Below are 22,398 nucleotides of genomic sequence, written 5' to 3'. Positions count from 1 at the left end.
ATGAGAAGGAAAATATTGTCTGATTCTAAAACGAATTACAAATTGCAGCAGGCAATACATTAATTACGTATGTACAAAACAACTTAGCTATTATATTAGGTGATAAATAACAAAACGGGTGAAGGTTTTCGATTTGTGATATAAAATTTTCTGACAAAATATCTTAATGATATGCCATTTATTAACATAACGTCTGAATGAGAAATTTTAAATTTTTTAAAAAATTTACTTAAATTATGATTTTGTACATTCTTTTGAAATTAAATAAAAAGTTCTAAAGATAGATTTACGGACAAACGAATTAAAATGGGGCTCTTTCATTTTCTTATCCTTTTGATTTACTTTCTTCGAAAAAATATTATATTTGTACCTTTAATTTTTTTTTTTGATGATTCCACTGTGGGCACGTATATTTTACAGGCTTAATGCATATGGATTTGAATTGCATTCCTTGCTTTTATTGAATGAATTGTGAGAAGGTTTTTTGATATCGAACAAAAATTTGGATCCGTTGAGGAAACAGTGAAAGAATTTGTACATCTTCGTCTGACATCACTGTTTTGCGACTGTCGACTGTTTCGACTGTTTACAGTCGATAGTTCCCAACGCTAGTATAAAAGAAGCTCTAAGATGTAAAAAAAGTATTTACTTTTCACGAAAATAGTAACCTTTTTCGTTAGTAAGGAGGCTGGGTAAGATTGTATTTCTTCTGGTATGATCTTTAAATTGGTCACTTGTCAGTGGGTGGGCTTAATATCGAGGACCGTGGTAAACAGTAGTACCAATAAACAGTAGGTCCAATCCAGATAAACTCTAGTTAGTATAAAGCCTATAAGATATACACAAAAGTGCTTATTTTCCATGAAAAGGGTAACCTTTGAAAGGGAATATCTCAATCAAGTTAGTAATCAGGCTGGGTAAGGCCGGATGCCTTCTGGGACGAACACCAAGTTGGACAATCGCCAGTCGGCCGAGGACCGTGGTTCAGAGCACAACTTAAGCAATAGACCTAGTCCAGATATACCTTAGTTGGTAAAAAGGAGGCTATAAACTATATATAAAAAGTGTTTATTTTCCAGGAAAAGGGCAACCTTTGAAACGGAATAATCCAATAAGTCAAAGCGTCGGATCTCCGCGATGTAGCCATCAGTTAACTTGTCATTCCGACCGGCGATACCCATCTCGCCGCCCCACCCCGTCACCCTCCTCCTCGCCGCCCCGTTCAACAACTCCAACGCCTCCGCGTCGGATCCCAACAAAACGATAAATTTCGCCACGAAAGGAAACGAAATCGTACGACGAACATCCACCGAGTCGCTGATAAGTCGGCGAGATTTCATTCACCGGTCGACAGTCCCCGCGATCCGATCGACGACGCCGCCTTCGATCTACGCCGTCCCACCCACACGGACCGCTCCCCCGACCGTTCCCCAACCATCCCCCGCGGCCCCCCAACGCCGTCGTCGAGACCGATTAATGCATAGCAAAACACCAGGCTTCGAACAGCTGTTGCGTTAGATCTTCCGAATTTTTATGGTCCTCGCAGCCAGGTACTATGATCGATCACGTTTGTTGTTGTTGTTGTTGCTGTTGTTGTTGTTTTCGCTGCTATTGTTGTTGTTGCCGTGGCGCTTTTTTTTCTGGGATGTCCCCGGAGTTAGATGTGTGTGCGTAACATATGTCGACGAGGATGATAGCGTTATCGAGTCAAATTGATGTGTTTTTGCGGTACTGCGAGTTAAATTGGTTGATACGTCGATAGCGGAGGCTCCGGTATCTTTGAATGCCGATATTTTATCGCTAAATATGGGGTATTAAAGCGAATCCGGTAAAATATCTTAAATTTGAATTCGTTGGACTGCTTTGATGCGTATACTACGTCTATAACAGGTCAATCGAAAAATCTCCGGCCTACCAGAGTAAAACGAATTTTTTTGGCAAAATTCTCATTTTTTATTCAACATAATTCCCTTCAAGGGTGATACACTGATTATAAGTGACCCTCCAACTTTTCGATACCATTTTTGTAGTACGATTTGTCCTTTGCTTTAGAATAGGCCTCAGTTTCGTCGATCACCTCTTCATTTGACGAAAATGTCTTCCCAGCGAGCACTTCTTTGAGATCTGCGAACAGGAAATAGTCGCTGGGGGCCAGATCTGGAGAATACGGTGGATGAGGAAGCAATTCGAAGCCCAATTCATGGATTTTTGCCGTCGTCTTCACTGACTTGGGACAGGGTGAACTGTCTTGGTGAAGCAACACTTTCTTTTTCTTCAAATGCGGCCGTTTTTGCGCGATCAAACAGTCCAACAACGCTATGTAATAGTCGCTGTTGATGGTCCTTCCTTTTTCAAGGTTGTCAATGAAAATTGTTCCATGTGCATTCCAAAATACAGACGCCATAACCTTGCCAGCCGACTGTTGCGTTTTCCCAGGTTTTGGAGCGGGTTCATCGTGTACAGTCCGCTCGGATGACTGTCGATTGGACTTCGGAGTGAAATGATGGAGCCATGTTTCATCCATTCTCACATATGGACCCAAAAACTCGGGTTTATTACGATTGATCATCTTCAAACACTGCTCCGAATCATCAACTCGTCGTTGTTTTTGGTCAAAAGTGAGCTCGCGCGGCACCCACTTTGCATAGAGCTTTCTCATACCCAAATATTCGGGAATGATATAATGTACACGTTCAGTTAATATCTTTAGAGTGTCTGCTATTTCATTTAATTTAAATTTACGGCCATTCAAAATAATTTTGTGGATTTTTTTTAAAGTTCAAACTCTTTCAGAATATCCGAACGTTCTTTGTCTTGCAACTCGAATAACTGCTTTTGAATTTTCGAAACCAAACCTCACATTTTTTTAAGATTAGAGCATGCCCACCGTAAATTTCAACCAGCAAACGATGATTTTCAGCGGCTATTTCCTTTTTATTAAATAAGAAGACTAATGCACATTTTCAGAGACGAAACCTGACATTCTCACCGTGGTATAAATCTAAGATGGCGTTATTTTCACAAAATATAATACGTATTGCTTTGTGGCTTGATGTCGGCAGAATAAAATGACATATGGGTCAAATTATAATATTGCAGCCTAGCGACATCTGTTAATAAACTGGTAATGATTTTCCGGTACACCTATTGTCCATAGATAGCATCTATTTTTTCCATCTATCAATTCAATTTCAATGAACTTGATCTGGAAATAACGAGTAAACCTCTGTACAGACAGGTCACGACTCAGGTGTCGAAACCACCGGTGATTAGAAGCAGCAGGGTCCCGAGAATACAGCGTATGGGAGAGGATTTCCGTTTTAACGTTTCAGAGCATAATTTCACCGGTTTTGCAACATGTGGTTCAGCGTTGTCACGCTGAAAAATGACGTTGTTGTTTCTCTGCTTGTATTCGAGTCAAAATCGATGAAACATGGTTGCTGTAAGATTCACACAACATTCACTAGCATTCAGTCTTTATAAACATGCACAAAATTCATTCCCACACCTTGAAAATGTTTTTGTTCATACTTATTTATCCTTGATACACAGTAATACCATCTGTTTTTTTCCTTGATCTTTGGATGTTTAAATGATACTTTCTTCCTCTCCAAAATATCAATGGATCTGGTCTTGGATCGTCATTGTATAACAATAGCGACTTCTTCGACTTCATATATATTATCTCTTCATATATGCTTTCCATGTGGTGTTTTTATTTTAATTTTTTAATCATAATAATATAGTTTTTGTTTTGTAATGTAATGGAAACCCGACCAACTCGTTATGAACTTCCCAGAAATTGCTACAAATTTACTCTCTCGATGTGTTTTCCTTCTGCTCGTCACCCACAAGTACATCTGTAAAAATGTTGAGTCGGCATCAGGCAATGAAAACAAAGAACCAATTTGATGGAACACTTGGTCTTGAATCTTGAATATTGATTCAAAATTGCGACCATCTTCGTTAGAAACCATTTTTGTTGGTCAAAGCGATCATCATCATCAGAAAAACAATTTAGATTGAGATGTAGCTCCATCTAATGGTGTTTTCAATACATCTGGTGACATAATTAATAACAAAAGCGAAATCTTTCTTGATGCCCAGAAAAGACCGGTCGATTTTTCTTTCTACTTTATAACCTAAAATCTTCAATACCAAAATACAATAACGTTTATCTCTAAATTATTCTTATTACTGCTATCTTTCACATGCCCTGTTGTAAAATTTGATTAATAAGCCTTTTATTTCTTCTCATGCGATTTATTATAATTCAAATATTTATTTATTTAAAACATAATCAGCAAAAACAATTAGGTTTTTTCATGCTACTTAACATTTATAACTAATCAGTAATAATAATGCTTTAATTTGTTTTGTTTGCAATTACGTCAAAGGCTTCTCTTAAAATGTTTGTGTTGCGGGATATTACTTGAGATCTCGTTAGCTTTTTCTTTGAAATATTTCGAATTGTTCTTATACCATAAGATTTCAATTGGCCATAACCGAGGACTAGTTGAAGGACATTTTAGAACAGTATTATTGATTTCCTGCAACCCTGACCCTACTTTTCTGGAGATGTTGCATGCTACATTGTTCTATATAAATATAAATCTCTATTTTATATTAATCTATCTCTATTTTATATTGCTATTTAATAACTTGTGTGATTCCAAAAATAAGCAGACAAAGCTTTTATAAGAACTTTTTTTTAAGTCAATTTGTATGTCACTTATAATAAAATCATTATATCGATATTGTATTTAGTATTTGTACTCTATTCAAAATTCTTGAAAGCAAGTAATTAAGAGGTTATAACGTCTAACCTATAAACTATTGTGAATTCGCTGTATAATTAAAGGTAGTTTTCAGATGTTATACTATATATATATATATATATATATCCGATATATATCGAATATATATATATATAGCATATATATATATATATATATATATATATATATATATATACATATATATATATATATATATATATATATATATATATATACATATATATATATATATATATACATATATATATATATATATATATATATATATATATATATATACACACATATATATATATATATATATATATATATATATATATATATATATATATAAGACAACAATATATAAGATAGATAACATATATAAGATAACAATTTTGTTCAATTATTTTATTTGGACTAAAATTTTGTTGTATGTCAAAGCCAAACTGAACTAAGACTTAGAGCTGATGCAGCAACATTGCGACATTTTAATGTTACAAATTTAAATGACGTATATACAAAATAACTATAACAAACTATAACTCGTCATTCGTTCCCTATTAGTCAAATAATAATAAGCTTCCTTAGATTCTAGCGAGTTACTTTTAGAATATATATGCCATTTTGTTTCTTTCTTTTTGAGTAAATACCTTTACAATTTCGTCTAACAATGATATACAACCATTTTTCATATTTTTATACAACCTTATTTAAATATTTCTAGATGTAGACGCTCATTTGTTTCTATAATCTTCAAGCGAGTAACCATTTTGACTTTTTCGACGAAAATTCTACGACAATGATTCTTTTTTGAATAATGGTTTTAATTAGTATTTATTTATATATTAATAGAAGATTAATATTTTAAACCCCAACCAATCCAGGCAACCTTTCTACTGCCTTAAATAATATTTTCTATTCCTTGCGTTGATATCGAATTTATTTACATGCCTGTTAATAACGAATAGATTTAAGTAAGTTCTTAAGTTAAAATTAATAGGAATATAGATGAAATTTTACTAATATAACTCAAAGTCGGTCTAATCGGACAGAATATTTACGTATATATAGATATTCAAACTGAGACTTTCTTTTATTTCATTTCTTGTGTTTTCGTCTTCTTTTATCAGTCAGGACTCCAACACATTAAGCGTACCAACTATCACAACAATAAATAACAACCAGAACCAATAAGAATAATAGTTTTGATCACTTATATTTTTATCGAATTATATTAGGATTTCCAATAAGTTTTTTTTCCTTTTGAGAATTAAAAGTTACTGCTTCGTATAAAAGAAAATTGCATAATAAGATTTTTGAATATATCGTTATTCCTATTTTTTGTCATTTCTCCGGCGGAAACTTGAACGTCCTTTGAAGCTATCCAACTCTAATAATTATATTTAGAGTTGCGGACCTAGCGCTCAATAAGAATTATTTGGGCTTCAGAAAAAAAGTTGTCACAAAATTTTTGTGTGCTTAATTTATAAAATGATTCATAATACTTACATAAAACGAGGTTTGCTGTTTGTGTTTCGAACTCAATATTAAAAAAACAAATATTAATTATCCAAATTGGGATTTATTGCTTTAAAAATCACAGATTTTGTCATTTTTCTTGTAATTTTATATAGAGAAATGTCTAAATAATCGAATTTAACAATTATATTAGGTCGTTTAATAACTGTTTCCACTGATACTTTACTATTATCAGTGTTTATTGTTATCGCATTTAACAGCAAAACATAAAATTAAAAAGGCACATTTTATAAAAATAAAATTATATATAAATCGGGTAAATACATTGATGAATGAAACCTAAAAATTATTTCCAAAAAAATGCTGTAAAAGTCAACAGGATTTGTTTTATATTCTTGTGCAGTGCCCGAAAGCTCCGTCACGTAAATTTTTGACAACAAAAGCAGCTCCGAAGGACTTGATGTCGCTCTGAGCCGCCGTTAGAATTTAATACCCCATTTCCTATATAGGGCGTATTTTATTTTTTGCCAATGCTTTCATATTTAAGTGAAACACAAAGGATATGTCAAACACAATGTTTAGATAAATAATCTAGAACCAATTCTTTAATTTATGAATATAATATACGTTAAATTTTTTATCCCGCTTGCAATAATATTTTAATTATTGGGATTTCAGAGAAATACAAAAACATAAAATTAAATAAAATATTTTATTGATATTTAGCGAGTAATAATTTGAAATAGTTTATTCTTTAACGTGGTTTCTTCAGAACTTATTTTTGATGTACTTTAAGTCATTCCTTAATTGCAGCCTTTGTTGATGCACTTGTTGACATCTTCTCCACCAATGTACTATGATATAGTGCATTGTCCATAACAATAACTGATGGTTCCTCCAAGTTCTTTAAAAGCTTTTAAACCACTGCACAAAATCAGTTATGGTTCATTTCTCCATGGTAGTCGCCCTTGGACTTAGAGGAAGGACAACACTAATTGTGTACCAGGAATTAAACCATTCTTCTTTTCAACATAAAGAACTGTATGTCTCCAATGAGTGATTAATAAATGTTATGATTAACAAAACCTAATTGATAGTTATTCCATTGAAAATCTTCTTCCATCAACTTTTGTTTTCTTTACAGTATATTTATTATCATCTTGGCATGAGTGACCCAACGTACTATTCTGAGATATCCATGTCTCATCTAAATATACAAATTCATATAATAATTCCTTGATTTTGTCGTATCATTTTTGAAAAATTGTATTCTTTTAAAAGCAATGTCTGGAAGATCCGTTAAATCCATTCGTGGGTTGGTTTTACATAACTTAAATCCTATTTTACGCAACATTGTATGAAGGGATGTTGTGCATCCCTCCAATTGCTGCGTATCTTTTGGCTCTTTATAGATACTTTCCGGACTAACAATTTTCTCTAAAAGAATTGTATTAAATTATGTTTCGATTGAAAAACTACTTACTGTTTTTATACATTTCATATATTTAATCTCTGATACAGCTAATATCAAGTTGATCTTGAATCGTCACCCCTTTTCGCATAAAGAGAGTTTCTTTTTGGTGAACTTAAGGTTATATTGTTATTTATTTTTTGAGATATTTTAGTGACAGTATTCGTATTAATACTCAGGGCAGCTGCAACGCACAAAAAATAATTTTTCAATAAAAATCGCAGCGATTTGAAATGTTTTAAAACAAAGTATTAAAACAACGTTTGTCGGTTTATAACCCATAATTATAATATTTTGATGAATTTTGCATACGTATAAAACGGACACCTTTTGCAGGCTCATTCGGTTACATTCTCAAACACCATTCTATCTCATTTTAAATACAATAAAATGAGAAAGAAAATATTGTCTGACTGTAAAACGAATTTATAACTTTCGATAGACACATATTGGTCACTTGTCCCACTACTGTTTTGAATAGTCTACAGCTATAATAATATAACGCCTATTTTCCTGAAAATATAAACTAATTTGATACACAGTTTCGTTATAGTATAATCGCGTAAATACGAGCTATATAACTTGAATAAAATATGTCGTGATTAATTTCGTTCTAAAGTTTACCCCATCAGGTTGGGCCCATTGCCGTAGGGAAGTAATTATTCATTAGGTCGGTAGAAGCTACTGGTACCGTGTACGTAAGGAAACAATTAGGCAGCGAGCTTAATTTGCTCTTCCTTTAACAAAACAGAAAGCCAGTGGCACGTAATAGAATGACGAGAGTTTAACGTGTTAAGCACAACGTATAGTAGGTTTCTGTTTAAGTCGATTTTCCTTACGATGCATTAGGGAGTTTAGTTCGAGATATTTAGACTCCGAGTCTTGAAAAGATCCTGTATTGGTTATAGTATAAATCATGTCACTTTTGGAAAAAATACAACAATCATTACATATGTGTTTTTATTTGTGCTGTTCGTTAATTGCTAGTCACCCACATCTATCTTGCGAATTTTCTCCGACTGAACTGATATTATAGTCGTCAGATAGCGTCCGATCCAATTTTATTCTGAAAATATTCACTAAATCGTTCTGATAAAAGAGTTTGTAGTCCTTGGACAATAGTTCGCTTCACTGTTTGATTGTGAGTACAGCGCCTACTTAAAGTGCCTATAAAATACATCTTTAACGTATCACTAACATTTTTAATGTATCACTTGTCCTTGAATTTGCAATTGTTTAAAATTTTTGTTGACTTATTTTTGATAAAAGTTTGAATGTTTGAGTTTTATAAATTTTTATTGATTAACTTCGACGACCTAAGTCACTTCTTTCCTTTGCTATTGTTAATAATACAATAAAAAAAATTAGTAGCAGTGACACTTTATGTGGAAATCTAAAATAGTTGTTTTTGTTGTTATTATTTCAACTTATTTTTCAATATTTTCCTTCTCATTGTATTCTAGTTAAAAAAAGACACACGCTATCTGGTCAATATTTATAGAACGAAGATATAGAACATGTAAACGAATGAGCCTGTCAAAGCTGTCCGGTTGCCAGACGTATGCAAAATTCTTGAAAACAATGGGGATAAGAGGTTATAATTCTAATCTATAAACCATTGTGGCTGTTTAATTAACTGTAGTTTTTAGATTTAAAATAAATTATATCTCATAACATTTTCGTTCAATAATATTATTTAGCTTAGAATTTTGTTGTATATCCAAGTCAAATTGAACTAAAACTCAGAGTTGATTCGGCAACAACGCAACGTTTTGATGTCACAAATTTAAATGACGTATGTACAAAAATAACTTTCAACAGACTATATATATATATATATATATATATATATATATATATATATATATATATATAAATAAATAAATAGATTATTAATAACGTATATAGAGGTAAATCGCTAACCTTAAAAAATATAAGAAATATTATACATGTCCTACCGATTTAGATTTTAAAAAAATAAAAATGTATATTAGTATACTAACAGTTGTTACCGTCTCAAAATCTTAAAAATTGACGTTACATATTTTTTAAAATATTTAATTAATAAAATTTTATATCAAATATCATATGCAAAGCCTACTAGAGCTTCAATTTTTGTTCAATAACTATCCAATTAACTTTTTCGCAAAAACCATTAGCGACATCAAAGTGAATTCAAAACATGCGAGTCGAAATCTCTGTAACGTAGAAAATATTTCTCGTCAAAATGTTCATACGACTATTTCGTTTAACCAATAACCATGAGGTATAAGTATATATTCAAAAATCCGAGTTTACCGAATATTCCATAAACACTATTCAAATATTCTAAACTAATATTTTGTTGGGCATCTTTTAATGCATTTTAAACATATTAATAATTATAGAGACGTCTGACGGTTATATTAATAAATTAAATTCTGCAAGTTCCTCGAGTTTTAATGACTTATAAGTGAAATAAATGTTAACGCTATGCAGGCTTTATTAATTGTTTGTTTAAATGTTAATTGTTTACTCTGAATGTCCAGTTTGTCATAAAACTTTTTTTACCTGCAATATATTTTTTCTACAAAAAAAGGACGACATTTGGCGAATGTATGTTGTTCAATCAGTAACACCTACCATCTTTTCTTGTTATCCTTTGTGTACCATCTTTTTAATCAACTTCGAAAACGGAGGAGGTTCTCTGTTCGGTTGTATATATATATACATATATATATATATATATATATATATATATATATATATATATATATATATATATATATTAATGTATGTTCACCGATTTCTCCGTCAATTGTGAACCAATTTTCAAAATTATTTTTTATTCGAAAGTCAGCATCTGATGATGTGAAGGGGGGAAAATCAAGGGAAACGCGCAAATTTCAAATGCACGTATAAATTTTGTCAGATATTTGTGTATAATATTATTGCTGAGCTTATACGATGAAAAATCGAAAGGCGTTCAGTGCAAAAGCCATTCAGTTTGCTTTTTAAGAACTATCTCTAGTATATAAAATCTTGTAGAATTATTATAGACAATTTCTTCTATGGTGTAATTGTTCAAGCGTGTAGTTTCCATTCAGAGGTCGATTCCTGGCAAGAACATTTGTAGTTAACATAAGTAGTTAGAACATTTGTCGGTTACCGACTGCAAAGCAATAGATAAAAATATTTAGGTAGGTATTAAGCTAAATTGTGTGTGTATATAGTGTAAATAGTAGAATGAGTATAAAATACGTGTAGTAGGTAGGTTAAATAAGGTTTTTGTTTATTTTTATTTAGTTTTTACAACGATTATTGGGTACATATTTTATTTTAAAATGTTTTTTTGTGTTAAAAATCTAAGTTTGATTATTTTTTAATTTTTAGTGAGTTCCTTATTTATATCTTGAAGTCGGTTCAATATTTTTGTAAGAAATATTTTATTAACAAAATAGAAATACTGAAACCATATAAACCGATATATTCACAACTCGAAAGGAATGATAAACGAGCGCTCCAGAAAGACACATTACCCCAATTTATTTATCTTCTAAATCCAGACGTCTACATCTAAGTCTGTCTGAAATTGACCGAAGAAATTCCAATCCCCCGGAGACGGTACAAAACTAATGAAATTAGCCAGAAAAAAAAATCGTCGAGTCTTATTGGATTTAAAACTTAAATTATCGACGGCTGATCAGCTACGAACTGAATACCAAGTCGGATATTTTAACTAGACATATCGGCCGGCTTTGCGATGCCGTCGTCGTCTGACATCTAGGGCTTCAAAGATGCTTTTGTTGCTGGAATTTACGTGACTCGCCGTTCTAAAGAAGCTTCGGGAGAAACCCGAATTTGGAAAAGGATATTTTCTCTACTTGAAGGTCTTTGACTGCCTTATGCTGCCTCGTATCCAATATTTTGTCCTAGATATCAATACGTCAAAGCCTATAAATTATTTTTAAAGGATATTTTAAAAAATTTACAGCTTTTTAAGGATTGTCGATTGATAGCCGCTATTTTTTCCCATCTTTCAGGCAATTTACGGATTCCATTTCAAAATAACGATGTATATTTTCAGGATATTCACGAATCGACTCATATTCTCGGTATCTTCATAAGATCTCAATGGTGTTTTCTCAATTATCGCTGGGGATCAATTCTGAAGAATACGGTGGATGAGGAAGCAATTCGAAGCCCAATTCATTGATTTTGCCATAGTTTTCACTGACTTACGACATGGTGCATTGTCTTGGTGAAGCAACACATTCTTTGTCTTCAAATGCGCCCGTTTTTCGACGATTTCGTCCTTCAAACGGTCCAATAACGTTATGTAATGGTCGCTGTTGATGGTCCTTCCTTCTTCAAGGTAGTCAATGAAAATTATTCCACGCGCATCCCAAAATACAGACGCCATAACCTTGCCAGCCGACTATTACGTTTTCCCACGCTTTGGTGCGAATTTATCGTGTGCAGTCCACTCGGATGACTGTCAATTGGACTTCGAAGTGAAATGATGGACCATGTTTCATCCATTGTCAGATATCGACGCAGAAACTCGAATTTATTGCGCTCGATCATCTTCAAATACTGCTCCGAATCATCAACTCGTCGTTGTTTTTGATCAATAGTGAGCTCGCGCGGCACCCACTTTGCACAGAGCTTTCTCATGCCCAAATATTCGTGAATGATATGATGTAAACGTTCAGTTGGTATCTTTAGAGTGTCTGCTGTTTTATTCGATTTCAATTTACGGTCATTCAAAACCATTTTGTGGATTTTTAAATGTTTTTGTCGGTAAAAACCTCTTTTGATCGTCCGTTGCGTTCACCGTCTTCGGCGCTCATTTCACCACGTTTAAACTTAGCATATCAATCTTTGGTGGTTGATTTTCATCGGGCGATGTCAAGAAACAGGGAATCAAGTAAAATTTTTGCTTCAACAGTATTTTTTGCCTTCAAAAAGCAATATATTATCGACACGTGAAAGTCCTTTTTATCATTTTTGTTCACAATAACATATATAACATATATAATAAAAGTCGCTTCACTCAAAATGCTATAATTCACAAACTAATGATCCGACATTTGTCATATTTATACATGCATGCATGAGTGTTGGGGCTAATTAAAAAATATGTGGATTTAATTCTAATAGCACCATCTATGTCAGGCCGGGGACATTTCAATTGACTTGTTAAATATTGTTTATTATCCTAAATTATTATATTTTTAATAGTTTTTTGTACCTGTAGATTGATATATTGTATTCACTAGCTTATTTTCTTTAAAAACATTTAATACATTGTAGTATATATTACTGTTATTTTAATTGTTCTATTGTTCTAGATTGTTCATCAAAAATGGTAGGATCGGCGGTTTTTGGAGCCGCAGTGGGCACTGGAGCAGCCTTGCTCATTGCAATGACCATCGTAGTGTACCGTTATTACAACCATAAAAGACAAACGAACGAATGGAGATCGCTGGACAAGCTTCCCTATCAACCGGTCCACGAGCAGAAATTTCATAAACCTATTGGGACTTATCCACGAACAGTAAGTTTCGACCGTTTTTTTAAATAATTTATCCTTTATATATAAATGATGTTGGTACTAGCATTGAGAACTATCGACTGAAAACAATCGAAACAGTCGATAGTCGCAAAACAGTTGTTAATACTCATATAACAATCAATGCTAATTTTACTTCCATTATCATCTTATACTACAGATCAATTATTTCAATAAAGTTGGAGGTGGAAATCTACTCCTCGCACCCTCCTCTAAAACTATTCAACTTAATTCAACTATCTTAAGATATAGCGATTGTGCTTGCCAAGGAAGTTGGCTTTTATTATAAAAGGCTTGGTAATCGTATGCTAGTTGTGTAGAGCCGCTGTGACCATGAATTCTGCGGCTCGTAACATGTCAAACAATCATTCAGAGATCAAACATTTCAACCATCAAATATAAGATCAGAAATATATTCTATAGTCTATATCGTATATATCAGTCTGTATATTAACTAACCTTTTTTAGATGACATTTAATTTAATACAATTTCCATTAGGTTTTAATGATAAACAAAGTATTAATAAGTTTAAATTACTACATCATTGAACATTACAACAAAAGTATAATGGGTAAGATTCAACAACTTCAGAGGCTCACAAATAAGTATATATGATTTTTATTTACTTTTATGTTATAAACATGGAATATTAATGCATATTTATATATTAATTAAAACAGTAACGAATACAATTAGGAACTTTATATTCAACAGTTGGGACTATAAAGTAAATAATTTATAAACAGTTTAACATCTTAATATTTAGAAGGTTTATAATTTTTGTTTTATTTTATTTGCCAATTTACTGTTAACAATTCATAATTTCTTCTATTTGTCCCAGGTGTTACTATTATCTACATGTTTTCATTACTTTATTTATGTATTAATATATTATAATAATATTATATATATATATATATATATATATATATATATATATATATATATATATATATATATATATATATATATATATATAATATTTGTTTCTCGACGACTTGAAAGATCAGTTAATAGTAGTATTGTTAAAGTTATGTCACATGTTAAAGTAATATTGTGAATAGATAAATAGATTTAGATATGTATTAAGCTAAATTGTGTGTATCTAGCAGAATATAGATAGCAGATATGTGCATTAGATAGGTTAAATACATTTTTGTTCATTTTATTTACTTTATTATTATTTTATTTTTATTATTTTTTTATTATTCATTATTATTTATTATTTTTTTATTATTTTTTTTATTACTCGATTACATTTTACTTTTTAGTGAGTTCCTTACTTATTTTTTGAAGTTGGTTAAATTATTTAAAAAATATTTTATTTTTCTCATTTTGGTGTTAGATATTTACTCATTAAATTACGCAGTTATTTTCTTAAGTATTACAATGTATAGCCCAAGTAAAGCTACAGACTGTATGAGGAAAAACAGCCATAAAGAAACAATGACTGAAAATAAGGAACGCTTTAGGTCCTGGGGTCCGTTACCTGATCTAGATGATTTGATACATTTTCTAATCAAACTAGAACAAAAAAAGTGACTGCCCTGTTGGATATCGAACCCGTGACACACCCGTATGGGCTGAAAGCTCTAATTATTACAGCATAACTAAAAACAGTTGCCTACAGTGTTTCTTTGACGTCTCATATGATATGATTAGTGCTTAAAAAGCAAACTGAATGGCTTTTAAACTGAACTACTTCCGATTTTTTCTCACATTTTTTGAGTAATATCATTATACACAAATGTCTGGTTACTTTATATAAAAATTTTTTTTTTATAACATCTTTATTAGATACGCTTAGTACAATCTTAATTATTATTATTATTACAATTAATTTATTACTACTTTTCCTATGTGCTTGGATTAATTAGCAAGCAAGACGAGTACGAGAAAATACATCAGTATGTATTCCTCAATTATAAAATTATAATTATTTATTAATTATTAACTTATAGCTATAGTTTACACTAATAATACACACTAAATGTTCACACAAGTTCGTATGGTTTTGTTCGTTTCAGTCTCCTGACGTTAGAATGATTTAATAATCTTCTTTCGTGTTTCAAGGCGAAATCCTGCACAACTTCGCAAATCCATTAGATTTCCAGGTCATCGTGCAGTTCTTCATTGGTTACATAGCTATAGGCATTGGTAATCAATCGAAGAATCTTGTTTTGACAGCGCTGTATGACTAACTGATTTGAATATTTAGTGCAACCCCATATTTGCACCCCATAGGTCCAAATTGGCTTTATAATTGTATTATAGATCAACCTCTTTGATTTTAGATCAAGTTGGGAGTATCTTCCGACTAACCAGTATAGTTGTTTTATTTTGGTTCTAATGTGTTTTGCTTTTCGTCTAAAGTGATGCTTCCAATTTAATCTACCGTCAAGATGGATTCCAAGGTATTTTGCTGATTCTGCTTGAGGAATCGGGCATCCATTGAGTGATGAATCGGTCCATAATTGAGTGGGAAATCGGCGAACATACATTAAAAAATATAGAGCCGAACGTCCTTTTTTCGAGGAGGTTCATCATTCCGAACTATGCACGCGTTAAACCGTATAATTCTCGGCATAATCTAAAAATAATGCCGGGAAAATTCGTATTTTCTCAACGTCGTGCGTGAAAAACAACTCCCAAACTGACGAACTTTTCCATTTTAATTAAAGTTATAATAGGCCCGGGTTGAGAGTGGTGAAACGATATAGCCGCAATCTCCCGGGAGGCTTAGAGAATATTAACGGAAGACGTCACGGTGTTAAAAACGAGACCTCGGAGCTGCACATTCAGACAAAATAATCTTCGAGATATAAAACCGTACATCATTGTTTCCTTGCTAAATTGAGATCAAGGAAACTATTACTGTTGTGACTATGAAGTAAATATTAATCCGTTCGGTTCGGTTTTCCTTTTAAAGGGCACGATGACTTGCTATTGGAGAAACTAGGCTGTTTTAATACTTTTACTTCAGCGGAATTTAGGTTTATATCTATATAAATACTAACTGACCCGGCAATCGTTTTTTTGCCATGTACATAATTTCTAGAGAATTTTTAGGTGTAAGGATGTGGTATATGAGTGAAAAAGGCATGGAGCACTGTGAACGATGAGGGAATATAAAAATAACAAAACACCAAACATTAATTTTTTTAAGTTATTATAATTTATTTTAAATAATAATTATTTATATCATTAATTCATTACATAATATTAATCTCTTAATGCTACAGCGTGAAAAATATTTTTTGTTAGCCCGTCTTTAGCTAATACAAACAAACTTGATGGTTTACCCACTCGAGATCATGTATGAAAAACATGGTGTACTCAAATCTAAGCCACAAACAGACATTGTTTGGTCTTGGGATTTATTAATAGTCATTGCAAACGCCAATCTAATAGTAAATTGAATAGCCTTAAGTTGAATTGGTACATCTATTCATGGTATTAATATATTTTCACCTCGAAACTTGCCATTTGCCAGTAAAATGGTGTGATTGTCTTTGTTCTAATCTCATGATTTTATTACGTTCAGCTCGTGTATCATCTTATTGTTCTTGTCGCAATTGCGCCATTCTCACACGCGCTCCATTATCTTCTTCCTGAACTTGTTATTTGGTTCTTTGGGCTCTTCTATTTCGAATTTTGTTGACGTTCTTCACTGTACAATACAAAACACACATAGACAGAACTAATTCTACTAACTACCTAAGAAGTAAATTACCTAAGTTTGACTACATTAAATATACATGTACACAAAAAATGTCCCAAATCTAACAAAAATAATCTAATCTATAAAATAATCTTTCACCGATTTCGTTTTTTCCTTTCCCAACAATATTTTCATTATAAATAAGGAAGAATAATTTTTGGTTTTATAATAAACTAGCGACCCGCCCCGGCTTCGCACGGGTGCAATGCTGATAGTAAATTAAATACACTACAGAAAAAATATGAACGTTGTATATAAAAACATAGCGGCCCGCTCCGACTTTGCACGGGCATAAAATATATATGCCTATGTCACTCAATGAAAACATGATTAAAATCGATCCAGTATTTTTGGTTCATTCATTACTGCCCTTGGCCTGCACGCATTAAATTTGGAGTAAAACAATTCCTCTTCCCCTATACTTACTATGAAGATTTCCTGCTATCTTTGGAATATCTAAATTCATACAATTTTTATTACATTACACATTTTTAAACGCAAATTTTAAATTTGTAATATCTCCGAAAATATTTGTTTAATTTACATGCTGTAAGGAACCATATTGATCTATATTAATCGCACACTGTATTTAAGGTACTTAATTCGATAAGGATTAATGCCGTATTGCTTAAAATAGCTTCGTAAATAAGCCATTTTCTCACGTAAAAAGTAAACAATAAAAATGGTTAATGTGGGTTATCCCTAAAAGATAAACATATACCATCGGGGACTTTTTTGTAGACCTTTTTATGGTGTACAATACTGTAGTACATTAATTTGATCTAACTCGTAGGGTTAGGCAGCGTTTTTGCTAATTGCTAAATAAGCCTAAAAAATAGGTTAATTTACGACATCACGTTAGAAACCTCTAAAATTAGCAATGTTGCCTTAGTATATTATGCATGTATTATACATATAAACCTTCCTCTTGAATCACTCTATCTATTGAAAAAAACCGCATCAAAATCCGTTGCGTAGTTTTAAAGATTTAAGCGCACATAGGGATATAGGGACAGAAAAGGCGACTTTGTTTTATACTATGTAGTGATGTATAACAATAATTTACACTTACAACTCAATAGCCGTTGTTTGCGGGAACTCGTGACACGTGTTGAGTATTTTAGAGGTTATGTAATTCAGTTAATTAACTGATCGTGCATTCGTGATTTCATTAGTTATCAATAATAAATTATATTCAATAATATTAATTACTAATATATACATAATAAAGTTACTTGAAAATAAATTTAATATGATTGATATAAACAATTGTTATTCCAACGTTTACCTTTTTCGGTCAACTTTGGTTGTCGTAACACTGTTTTTATTATCATCTTGCTATGAGTGACCGTTGGCTATATTGGTCCCATTCTGAAATATCTATGTCTCATCTAAATACATAAATTGAAATCATACATCTTCTTTCATTTTATTATATGCTCTTGAAAAATGTATTCTTTTAAAAGCAATATCCGGAACTTCCATTAGACCTCTTCGATACTTTTCTGACTAACAGTTTCCTTTGGTATAATTGTATTAAATTATGTTTATATTGAAATACAACTCACTGTTTTTATACAATACAAGCAATTATAGTTCTGAAAATAATATTATTTATGATACTTTGTTATGATATTCAGTCGTGTAGTATTTTAAACTTATCAATACTTTCTTAATTATTAAAACTTCAAGGAAATTAGTTTTAATTAAATGCTAAAAAAGGTTAGGACGTGTTAGTTCTTGAGATACGTTAGTTACTTTAATATGTTTTTTACAGACGTTTATTACTTTAATAAATGTTATAATAAATTTCATTTCTTATCTTATATTGAAACTGTGAAAACACGTTGTAGTAATGTATAATTTTTAAATTATTTCCTTTACTGCGTTATTAGGAAAATATGTTTAACTTAATAAATTGTGGTCGAATTTCGACCGTATGGCGATTATCATTATATTTAAAATATATTTATATAGAGTATAAATATACTCAGGTGTTCCGCAGTGCAGTCTTCTTGGCTCATGGACCTACCGATCTCAAAAAACACTACTGTTGCAACTATGCTGACGATACAGCGATTTTATCATCACACGAGGATCCAATATCAGCCACAAGAAACCTCCAACTTCATCCTAACAAAGTCGAATTGTGGTTGAAAACGTGGCGTATCAAAGCAAATGGGACAAAATCTACCCATATGACATTCACCCTTTGTAGACGACCATGTCCCTCCATAAAATTGAATAACCACGAACTTCCTCAAGTAGACAAGGTTAAATATCTTTGAATATATTTCGATTGACGTTTGACATGGAGAAAACATATAGTGACAAAACGCAAACAGCTTGGGCTTAGACTAAACCAAATGTATTGGCTTATAGGGCGTAAATCCCATTTGAACATATGGTATTGAACTGTGGGGTGTTACTAGCAAATCTAACATAGATATCATCCGGAGATTCCATAATAAAGTGTTGCGAGCCATCGTCGATGTCACATATTACGGGTCCAACAAACTGATTCAGCGTGATATCCCCATAGAACCCATAACTAGTGTGACTCGGAGTGTTAGTGTAAAATACTCTGAAAGACTATTAGTACATCCCAATACACTCGCCAAACAGTTAAATGTGGCGATGACAGTGTAGTCCATAGACTCAAACGCAAACTACCATACCAATTAATTCATAGACACATAGAGTGAAATTTAATAATCTCTAGAATAAGTTAGAATAGTCTATAGGATAAGTTAGAATAGACTCACATAATAATACTTATTGCCCTCGGCCAGATTGTTGACGTTCTATTATATTAATAAAAAAAAGAGTATAATCAAGGAATATATTTTAGTACAGTTATTTTGAAAACTTTTCGTTTTTTGTTAATTAAGAATTGCCTCCGCACAGAACAATACACAATCACAATTGCCTTTAATTAAAATCTAGTCCGGCGCTTAACCACAAATAAAAAATATCGGACGAATGACGATCCCCATTTTTCAATTTATCATGCAGATTCATGGTTGAAAGGCTTTTTGTCCTGGATATTGTCGAATTATTGTTCATTTGTTATTGATGACCACAAAATATAAACTTTAGTTTCTCTGATGACAGAGAAAATGATTTAGGGGTGAAACAATAGGACACCGGAGGCTAAATGCTAGGCCAATGATTAATTTCTCGATAGTAACATATCTGAAGCAAGCAAAAAAAAGCAGTTACTAATTATTATCGCTGATCAAAATACATGCATCTGGCAATAAATGGAATATTTCCTTTACTTTTTGCAGTTTACTTTCCTAAATTATTTATTATGTTTAATTATTTATAGAGGATGGTTGAATTGTTTACTCTATTATTATATTTTCTTAGCTGTCTTTCGTTCGGCCAAAAAAAAGCACGCGGCTTAGTTGGAAAAACTATATTTAAATCATGCTGCAAGATATCTCAATCGCTTTCTAACCCTAAAACTAAAATACATGTGCTAAAGGTGACAGGTCTATATAAGGTTCCCTGTGAATGTGGAAATATACATACACATGAAACTGAGGATGATAAGTATACGTATAAAAGATCATCAACGACGTGTGAGAGAAAACAAAAGAAGAAAACCCGGAATAATTACTTGAGCGAAGAGACGTTTCATTTTAAATGTATTAATATTTTATTACTAGTCGTTTCCGAGTAACTTACATATTGTCTCTAATGTTCTTATAGTTCTTATACTTGTTGAAATATTTTGTTGATATTACTTCTTTCAGAGATTCATTATTTGTTTTTACGTCAGCAACTTATACATTTTTTGCATAACCAATAAAATTTTAGTATCTTATTTTCTTTTCTATTTCATATGCCTGTTTAAACGAAGTTTTGCGTCAAGATAGATCTCAAGGCAACTCACCTTATTATATGTTGTAAGGCGAATAAAAAGTGCCTGAGCAAGTAAAATATATTTTTTTAATTTATTATAGCAAATTAACACTAATAAGCCATTTGTTTTTATCAAAACTTGGTACTGTTTAAAACCACACTTTTAAAGTACTTATTCTACCACAGACACTATGGGCCTAACATCTATGTGAGTGTTTTTAATATACATTAAGTTTAATTTATAACTTCACTGAACTAGATCAAATGGTTTCACTTTCTTTAATCAACCGAGTAAGCAATCATTATCTAGGAGCTCGAGAACTTCTACATTGATGTGTTGATGGAGTCTGCGTTCATATCTTTGGGTATAGTCCTTGACAACGTTATTGACAGTTTCTACCTTCAGGCCCTTATGCAGATTGTCGTTACGAATGTACCATGGAGCATCAAAAATACCTCGCAGTACCTCGTATTGGAATCTTGTATATTTCTATTGCTTTGTCTGTTATTACCCCACAGTTAAAAACAATAAGTCCTCCCATCTGGTCTCAAAACTTGTTGATAAAACAAAAGCTGATGATATGCTGACAGGGTTGACTATCTACCCAACAACCAGTTATCACATTTCATTTCACCAATCACCATTTCTGTTAAACATGTGTCTTCCATCAGTGGAGGGTTGAACATCAAGGTTTGTGCCAAGATATTTCACGGTATTTTCATACGGGACTGCTTGATTATATATACTGGCTTCTGCTTGATTCTTTTGTTGGTGAAATCAATATTCACTGATTTATTTTCATTCATTTTAATGTGCCATAATTCTGTCCAGCATTGTATTTCGATGTACACCGTTCAGTAGAAAACAGACTGGACCCAATGCTGTTTGTATTTTCCTAACGTTAGAGTACGGATCTGCTTGTTTGGCTCTGAAGTGTCAGTTAGTTATATACGACTCTAAGATGTTTGAACATCGTTTAAGGTGCAGCATTTCAATCGTATGCTTTAAACTCTCAAGCCAAACGTTATCGAAAACTCGAGCAACATCTAAAAATATTGCAGAACAAACTTTATTTTCTTCAGTTTTTCAGTAACAGTTATATTGATCAGTATGAAGTTGTTTCATGTGATAACATTCCTCGTTTAGAAATCATAAATAGTTCAGCCAGCTTCCACAGTTATGGTAAGCATAGCTTACTGTGGTACAATATTTTTAGATGTTGCTCGAGTTTTCGATAACGTTTGGCTTGGCATAGTAGTAGCCCATAGTTAGTCTGAATGAAGCATTTTTTATGTTAATGATCTTAATTAATGCTTTTTTCGTAAGTTCCTTTAATATTTTTCCGATAACAAGGTTAAAACCAAGAACTTTTATTCATTAATTCAATTTTTAATTTCATTCTTAACCTCGACCAAAGTGATAAATGAAATTCTCATCCTCTTCTGACCAATGGAGGAGGGTAATTATATAAAATCATTCACTGTATGAGGTTGAAACATTATTTTTAGGTGTTTTGTAAA

At 32.0% G+C, this 22,398-nt stretch overlaps 1 protein-coding gene across 1 annotated transcript in view; it reads left to right on the top strand.

Annotated features, from left to right (window-relative positions):
- The first annotated feature begins 1,421 nt into the window (after positions 1-1,421).
- The window catches only part of Sytbeta (Synaptotagmin beta), a 42,223-nt gene continuing 21,246 nt past the window's right edge, over positions 1,422-22,398 (top strand). Inside the window, exons 1-2 of the mRNA XM_076418603.1 lie at positions 1,422-1,550; positions 13,065-13,270. Coding sequence (XP_076274718.1) covers positions 13,079-13,270 — 192 coding nt within the window. The 5' untranslated portion in view covers positions 1,422-1,550; positions 13,065-13,078. The remainder of the gene's footprint in view (positions 1,551-13,064; positions 13,271-22,398) is intronic.

The sequence above is a fragment of the Rhynchophorus ferrugineus genome, unplaced genomic scaffold (genome assembly GCF_030347505.1).
Source record: "Rhynchophorus ferrugineus isolate W39M unplaced genomic scaffold, kcgeb_rfMv2 rfM11, whole genome shotgun sequence".
Classification (NCBI taxonomy): domain Eukaryota; kingdom Metazoa; phylum Arthropoda; class Insecta; order Coleoptera; family Curculionidae; genus Rhynchophorus; species Rhynchophorus ferrugineus.
Note: the sequence above shows the minus strand (reverse complement) of the source record. Positions and strands in the feature narration are given on the sequence as shown.